This window comes from Macrosteles quadrilineatus, unplaced genomic scaffold (genome assembly GCF_028750875.1).
Source record: "Macrosteles quadrilineatus isolate MER2022 unplaced genomic scaffold, UCM_ALF_1.0 Scaffold_4__1_contigs__length_99947679, whole genome shotgun sequence".
Taxonomy (NCBI): Eukaryota; Metazoa; Arthropoda; class Insecta; order Hemiptera; family Cicadellidae; genus Macrosteles; species Macrosteles quadrilineatus.
The window spans coordinates 54,340,768-54,349,987 of record NW_026542597.1 but is presented as its reverse complement, the minus strand read 5'-3'; the positions used below and the strand labels follow the sequence as shown (position 1 = coordinate 54,349,987).

At 29.9% G+C, this 9,220-nt stretch overlaps 1 protein-coding gene across 1 annotated transcript; it reads right to left on the bottom strand.

The window, feature by feature from the left end:
* Positions 1-1,146: 1,146 nt before the first annotated feature.
* LOC128992755 (uncharacterized) lies at positions 1,147-2,431 on the bottom strand. Its single transcript, XM_054416489.1, has 2 exons — positions 2,214-2,431; positions 1,147-1,376 (listed from the first exon to the last, which is right to left on the bottom strand). Exons 1-2 carry the CDS (start codon positions 2,418-2,420, stop codon positions 1,260-1,262), a joined length of 324 nt encoding a protein of 107 aa, XP_054272464.1. The 5' UTR covers positions 2,421-2,431; the 3' UTR covers positions 1,147-1,259.
* Positions 2,432-9,220: the final 6,789 nt, after the last annotated feature.

Below are 9,220 nucleotides of genomic sequence, written 5' to 3'. Positions count from 1 at the left end.
CTGCAAATCGCGGTGATAACAGTAGGCTTTCTCAACACGATCAAGAGAAAAGGAAGAGGTCAGCGGAAATGGCATCATTTGGCCGGATTGTTGAAATGAATCAATGAAAGATATTGGAAATCGTGTCCTATTGCTTTGCAGAATAATATTTTCCTTTTCCTTCTTCTACGAGTTTTATTTTAGAATTTCCCAAAGCGTGCTATGCTCGCAATTGGCTAAATTTAAACAATAATTGATAATTCCAGTAGAATTCTCGTGCTATTATAAATATAAAAACATTATTGTGTTAGTGACTTTTGAGTGCATGGACAGATATAAAATAATTTTTCTATTTTTTAGATTTAAGTTTACGATAGGTATTTTATTATTATAGGTATTATTTATTATAGTCATGAAAAAAGCGGACAATCAATATTTTTCAAATATAGGTATGTTTTTTTTATTTGGCTAAAGTAGTTGTGAAATTAATTAAACAAACTTATAAAATTCGAGACAATATATGAATTTAAATAATATTAATAACCCTTAGGCCTAGCATAAAAATTAACGGCGAGCTAAACAATTGTAAAAACTCAAGATCTATAACCTCTTACATGCCATATTTTCTGTTTGTTTAAAGTTAAAATCTTTAACAAATAAATCAGTAAAATCAAGTAGGTAACTAATTTATTTTTACGAAACAATGCAAATCAAACTTCATTGTATTGTACACCTTGGTAGGAAAGGCATATCATTAACACTGATTACTGAGTGGACGTTAGTCTACCTGACTGTAAAATATTGTCCCATCCTGCTGATAACAAGGCTATTACTTAGAATGCTTGAAGGTCCTTTAAGGGAGAGGTTTTTAGCAATGTTACTTGTAAAGGATATTCGTAGTAGGATGAAAATTTAGTTTTGGACAGAATTTTACATTTATAAAGGTAATAACAAAATATATGAGACAGAGTAGTAAACACGTAAAATACAAAATATTCGCACATTTACTTAGTTTATTTTTTAAATTACTTGTTTTTTTTATAATGTTAGTAAAAGATACAAACTATTATTCATAGTTAGCTGATGATCATAAATCTTAAACTCATGATTATTTTACTAAAATTTATTAGCAGATTGGTGGGCATATTAACGGGACTCCTTTAAAAAGTGTGTTATATTTTATAAAAATGTTCAATTTATGGTCAACAAATACAAAATTTTATTGCTCAGCAGTTTTCTTTAAGGCTTTTCTCCTTTAGATTGTTTGTAAAAGTCCCAACTCAAGGTTTTGTTTCTTGAAGTTTGTCTAGTTGGTCGTACCAAAGACCTTCTTTCTCTAGGGCCGCTCTTGAAGTTTTCTCTTGGAATTCCAAGTCACCTTCTTCATTCTTCTTGACCTGAACACAAGTATTAAATTGGATTTTAACTTTGAAACAATAATCCAAATCGATACATTTATTTCTAAGTAGTTTCTAAGAATGATAGCCTGATAAAAACAAACTTATTCGTCACGAAAGAAGTAAAGTTAAAATTACTATCACAAAGCATATTAAAAATATGTCATTACTTCAACCCATTAAACACAATGTGATAGGCACAAAAGTATCATTTCAGCTTTCATTTAATTTGAATCTTTGAGCGATGAAAATATGTACAATAATTTCACTTAGGTGAATCTTATTTTTGTTAGTCTGCTTAACTTTAATTATCATGGTTTATTTAAACTTGTTTGCAAGGCAAAACGAAAATACAAAACTTTTGAAAGATAATGCTGTTTTTAGTTATTATGTAAATTAAACTACCAATTTAAAATAAATTAAATTTTCCAATTGAGGATCTGCACCATAAAGTGTGATTTGCCTATTTCAATCTTGTTCCAATCATTAAACTCATTGTCTTACACTGTTTTTTTGTTTACAACCAACTGTGGTAACACATTAAACTGAAAGATCGGCTGTTATTAAAATGCAACTGACGTTGAAAAGAAAGTTAGTCAGCATCAAACCTTTGAAAGCGAAGTCTATAAATGAATCAAACGCTTGGGGTACGAAGTCCTAAAGGAAACTAAGTTACAATTCATCAGTTATCACTCCGCTATATCAAAAGCTTTAAAATGACACCTCAATAGTTAATATCGGTTAAGTAGCACGGGGGGATATTACAGATAAATTCCTTATTGTATTTAAGTATATAGATTTTATTTAACTTTTCACTTTTAGCTTTTCAGCACCTACCTCATAGACACGTTCCATTTGGAAGTTCTCTGGTTTTCTGTACCCAATCAGATAGAAGTAGAGAGTGTCCCCTTCCTGCATTTCCCGGTGTCTGATGAGTTTAAACTTGGACTTGGGGGAGAAGCACTCCACTCGACCCTTGCAGTACAACTCCTTTGCATCTTTGAACTCAGCATTGAATGACACAAAGTAACGAAAGTCCATCATTTCCTTTCCTGCCTCTGTAGAATCAGAAGGTTTTTATTTTATTCAATACGTAATTTATTAGAATTATTTGATTCGATTCGAAAACGTGCGTATGTCAGGGCACAGACAAGTGTAAAAGGTAGAAGTTTAAAAGGTAATAAAACATACTATTTTAATCATTATAACGATCCAGAGGCTACATCTCAACGAAATACGAAAGAAAAACTTGTTGATAGACTACTGATCAATGAAAGCCGAATTCTATTTCAGTTTATCAAAAACTACTGTCTTCTCTCAGATTCGAACCAGCAGTCTTACAATTATATCAGTTGACTCAGCTGCCCAGCTATAGTATACAATTAACGAGTAACATTGAACGCAGGGTACAAGAACTTTTGTTGCAACTTTTGAAACAAAAAGTTATATACAATGTTCGTTTGGTAATGTACTCATTTTGTCTAATTTCTTGTATAGCACTGTACATAAAAACTGCTTGGATGGACCTTGACATTTTGTTGTTGTTGCATACAATATAAATTAGTTTTTTTCTTCAGTTGAAATGAATAACTTTAAGTTGGTTCACAAATAAAACTCTGTTAAACTATTCTTTGAGATAAGTTCCTTACCACCTTCTGACGAGTACAAAGCTAAATACAGTTTGTAAAGTTGTACTAATCAATGGCTTTGACATATTCTTTTGATGTTTCTTTTATTTTAAATACTATCTACGATATCAAAAGCCTTCATTTTTTAACAACCGATAGGCTAAACTACAAAATACGAAGTAAATAATAACTCTCTTCGTAAATAATTCTCTACCGGTTGCATCTAGGCCTACTTATAAACATACGATAAGTAAATTAAACACAAACTCATAAAACAGCTTTAGCAAATTAATGACAACATAACCACAAATAAATGATCGATGTGAGTTATTCGATTCTATCCAGATAGTGTACCTGGTATGGAAATATTAAATCCGGTGCCATTGAGAATGGATACTTCTAAAGCAGGGGTGCGAAGCTCTTCTCCAGCCTGCTCTTCTCCAGCTTGGGTTGAGGAGAAAACGGACACCAAGAACACAACCAACACCACGTACATATTCATGACTGCTTAACTCTGAACAGCTGATTTTAGTATCACAATATCAGCTGATATCGCTGCTTGGACTATCAGATCAACGGCTATCTCACTGTAACTCTAATTGGCTATAACGAGTTACATTAATTGTTATTGTTAAGACTATTGTTTCGTTTATGGCTGCGTTTTATGTTGGGGTGTGAAAGATATGATTGTGGTAGAAAATGACTCAACATATTTGAATAGCAAGATTCGTTTTGTATTGATAACTCATCACTTTTGTTTTTAATTTGTTTATTCCTATAAAGTCGTTAAAATTAGTATATAGTATGTATAGGAATCAGTTGCTTCAGTTTTGAAAGAACTTTACATATTTATATTATTAGATAGCATTAGAACGTCTACATACCTACTTATATAATGTTCTTTATCTTTCAAATTCAACTATAAGGTAAAACGCTTTTCTAACTTCCCTTTGTTAGATTAATAAGAAATAATTTCACGGATTGTTAACTGATTTATAAAACTATTTCGAAACCGTATCAGAGTTAACTATTTTGACCTAAATTCACTTTAAATCTTAATGTAAACTGTACCACAAGGCAAAGAAGTTTTATTTGTCACAACAGTTTTTATCCCATTGACCAGTCCAGTTTGATTGTGTTTGTATTTGCGCTGCCTTATCGATTTAATTATTACATTGCTACGGAAGTTTGTTATAGTTTTCTTCTAAATAACAGATTTACGTTTCCTTTTATGATTGATAATTGAAATATTTTTTCGTTACAGTAGATCAAAAAAATGTAACTAAACGTTTCTTTATATGCAAATCGTTTATGATATTCTGGTAATCATTATAGAATAAGAGCAATCCACCGGAAGTATTCATTAAATTTAAATACTAATTCTTTTCTAGAACCGAAATATTTTCTTTGCAAAAACACATGTTAAAGTTGAATTCAAAATTTAAAATTTGGACATCGCAGTGACTTCCTTGTTTTAGAAAGATTCCTCTTCAAAATATGTGTTGTGTACTGTAGATGGTGCGTAAGAAATTTTTTTTTACAACATTTAAAGCAAACTAGCCCCCTATACAAAAAATATATTGAAAATTATAAAATTTTGTTTTTTAACATCATTAAGTCCGCAATACTCCTGTATTAAAGGGATCACTATAATCCAAAATGAAGGAGCCCAAACTTATTAGCATGAAGCTGACGTAATGAATTGAGTTAATCAACGAAAACCAACCTTAACAGAACGGCCTGACTTGCCAAGTAATATCTTCTGCACCTGGTGGGTTCTTGCATTATTAAATTTAAATCCAAAAATATATCAAAATTAGCCTCACTTGTTTAATAATGCAACAACATTATCTAAAATTATATAAAAATTCAATTTGATGAGTAAAATACTTTGATTATGTTTTAAATAACCACGAAGTTCAATGGGTAAACATATAAAGAACGAATTGCATTTTTTTCAAATAAATTGTGCAAAAGGGCTGTTGTAGTGACGAGGACTTATAAAATGGTAATGACAAATAGTTCTTTTAGTAATTTAAACTAATTTTAATCCAAAAATGGTCAAGTTAAGCGAGAAAAAAATAAAAATGTACACAGTACTGAATCAGTCTACATTTACAATTCTTTGCTATTGTTGAATTATTGTATCTGTACTATAAACAAATCTTAGATGATGAATTAAGCAAGTTAGGTATATTTTAGGTTATACATTATATTTTATCCCGGTTTAGTTCAGAAAACTACGGTATGAAAACATGCAAACTGATAAAATTTATAAAACTGCTTCTACACACCTTCTACCACGATTGCCTTAAAATTAGTGTACAAACAAAGAATTGATCATTGTGAAGTTTTAATTTATTAAATCCTTATTGATTGCATAAATTAATTGTGTTTGTGTTGACATTTCCTTTTCGATTAAGTAACTTAATTTAAACGTGGATTTCAGATAATTTTATCTATAATCACTTGAAGAATGGGTTAAAGAATATTACCAATTTGGATTCCAAATAGAGTCCACCATTTAAATCAAACAAAATAAGACACAGTCTCATAAAAAGCAAAAAAAACCTGTAACATATGGACGTCAAATGCGAAAGAACATAAATACATCTTATTTAATTAAATATTCCCACGTGTAAGCTAGTAAGTGAGGATGTTTAAATAGTAATTGGAATAAACCTGTTAGCATGCAGCTGGCGTATAATTGAGTTAATCAAGTAAAATAACATTAACACGACAGCTTCACTTGATTAAGTGATATCTGCATCCAGAGATCTTTTATGTTAATTATGTTTTTGAGCCAAACTAAATATTTAAATTAATTAGGTAAAATTGAAAAAATACAGAGTAACTACTTAATCCTCTCAAGGTTCAAGATTACCTTAAACAATTTCATGATATTGTTTTATGGTTATTATTGGGTAAAAAGTATTCTGTAGTTATTTGATCCTTTGTTATTTTTGGATATATTTTTGTTAGGCCTACTAGTGCTGCTGTTCCCTGTGAAATTATGTTTGGTAAAAAAAAAATTTGGGGGTTTTTCATAATCAAGTTATCTTATGTTTTTGGGGTGCTTCAAGGTTTGTCAAGTATATATTATTATATAACAGATTATAAATATTAATAACATAGCAGGTTATTAATATGGGGAAAAATATATCGATGTTTTTTTTTATTTTTTTACTAAATAAACCGTGTAGAATAAATATTGTTGACAAAATGTGAATGAATAATATTTTCAACAAATTTACCGTTCAAATTTTAGTAGATTAAATATATCTAGTTGCTGCAAGGTCTAAGATTAACCCCCCCCCCCGCAGTTTAGCTCTACCCATGGTTATAGAGACATAATAAATACAATTAAATTATCAGAGGCAATCTATCAAAGCGTTACCTAGTCCGCCATTAATGTACGTATGAAACTTAAAATATACGCATTAATTACGTTGAGTAATTAGATCCGCAGCCATAGATGCAAACCAAATATTACCTTTTGGAACAGAAAACACATACTTGTGTTTACAGTGTAATTGCGAATGGAACTACGAATGTAAAGGCGACATGTGGTGTTTGACACGATGGCGTCAATATTTGTTTTAAAAACATATTATTCTACTGGTAACAATGTCAATAAGGATAATCTCATTGTCATGATAAATTATGAATCGAAAAATAAACTCTTAAACCTTTTGGATGAATTTTACGAATTTTGTAGCATCTATTTTGTGGAAGATTTGGTTTAAAAAACATTAATTCGGTAAATTTGAATCATCTGCAAAGTAAAATAATTATATTGATGACATAATGATGTCATGTCACTTTTTATAATATTACTTATACGTTAAAAGACAATTTTCGTATTGGCCTACATGTATTGATTATATTTACTTCGTCGCACTATGTATTAGAGTATGTCATTTCAAGGATTTATTTTTTATCTCCCTTGATGCAACGCCGACGTTAAATTTCCACAACTCGCAAAGTTAGATTTGATATCTTGTATCCATTGATGAGTCTCCAGTTTACCACGGCTTATCATCATAATATAGGCAGCTCTCGCAACAAAGGACACTGATAAGACAGGCTACAGCCCCAGAGGTGATAAGCTACTGTTGTATAATACAGTGGCTTATACAAGGAAAACCACAAAGAATGAAAACTTTTATGGTAAAATAATCACAAACCACTTAGGAAAAGCATTGTATTGAAAGTGAAAACGAGTGAAATTTAATTTTCTTTAATTAGGTACTTATTAGTTTCATACATTAGACTGATATATAATAAATTCATAAAAAGTCTTTATAGATCTGGTAACATTGTGTTGTAAGGTTTTCAGATTGGTTTTAGAGCTAATTTAAAAGGTTTGTAGAAATAAGTTCATCAATACAAACAAATATTTCCAAGTTTCTTTGCTGCAACACTATTTACAACTAAAAACTACAGTTACTCTTAATATAGTTGAGATGAATTTTGAATCATTGTAAAGGTTGTCCATGAAACATTCACTAATCAGAAATAATATCATACATATAAGTAATATTCACTAATCAGGTTTTTTTCTTACAAGTTGAGTGGTACAAATATACGAATAGGTACTCAAAAAGATTAAAGATTTTAAAGGATTTCCAGCCAAAAGAGTCAATTAAAAACCTAATAGAATAAGTGGCAGGGGGTAGAATATTTTAACATCATGGTAATTTTTGCCAAATTCATGGAAACCCATAAATACAATTGATAAAAAAACTTAACTTTACTATGGTACCTCTATCATTAGATTCAATTTTTCTACAAGAAAATGTAGTTGATGTAGAAATGTAGAAAAAGACTGTTGATTCATGATCAAGTAAAAATAATATTTTTCTACCGAAAAGCTTGAGTATTCTTATGCATGACTACACATACATTACGCAAAAATAAATTACAGTATGTGTATAATGTATCTATACATTATATAGTATGTATTTATACATTGACAGACTAGCATTAATTTGTTAATGCATTGTTAAACATGTGTTAACATGTGTTAAACATTGTTAAAGGTATGCCACAAAAGACATGTATACGACAGATTCAAGCAAGTGCTAAATAGAATGATAACAGCCAAAAAAACACAAATCAATCTTGGAATACACAGAATCCTATAAACTTGATTATAAAAATAAATTGTTCTTTTGAAAAAAAATAGTATTATTCTACAAAAATTGAAATAAAATTAAAACATGACCTTCAATACTTTTTTAGCTTAAGTTTAATGTTTTAATGCTTACCAGCATTAAACGTAGCAACTTAGTTCCAAACAACTCGAGGGAAGTTCCCTCTTGGTACAAAGTGCTAAGAACTTGCACCGTAAGCGAATTGCGGAGGTTCTCAACAAGAACTTCTCTACACCCTAATGAACTATTATCAAAACAACAAGCAAAAAACAAGCTGGGAAATTAATTGCAGTATTCCGCTGTTTAAAAAACTGAGAAACGGGTACAGTTTTAGCGAATTTCCTATATAGAGAATAAACTACATCGAAGGACTTGTAGTAGGACACTGACCTGGGACAAACTTTTTGTTTTTATATCCTAAATCCTATTTAGTCTTATAGAGAACATGTAAACTTTTGTATTTTGCTTGTTTATGTATATATGTTGATCAAATTTGGCAAATTTACCTATTTCATACTAAGCTATTAATATTTTACTAAAAAACACTCTTTACTACCCTCCCTGTAGCAGCAAACCTAAGAGTTTGTAAAATCTCAAGATATTTATTTAGGGAGTTAATCTTAATGATTAAGGAAATATTTGAGTGAAAGTCTATAAATTTGCTTAGTCCGCAGTTATGCTGTGGTGGGGGTATCTTACTATTATTCTTTTGTATAACCAATAAGGACACATTTGAAGCCATTTTATGAAACACAGCTTTCATTCGGGCTCATTTAACTTATACGAATTATGTTAAACCACTAAAGATTACAATTTATTAAAACATTTGTTGTTCCCAAAATTAAAATCGGTACATTTATTGTTTATTACAAATAATATCTAGGATAAAGCTAGGTGTTATTAATAAGTATCGACCAACTTGAATGAAACATTACTTTATTTATTTACGGAATAACTTTTATTTTTTCATTGGTGGGTTTAAATTTATTTAAATTGTCTAGAATACTAAGCATTTAAATTAAAAAAACAAACATCAAATACAAAGTTAAAGTCTTAGCCT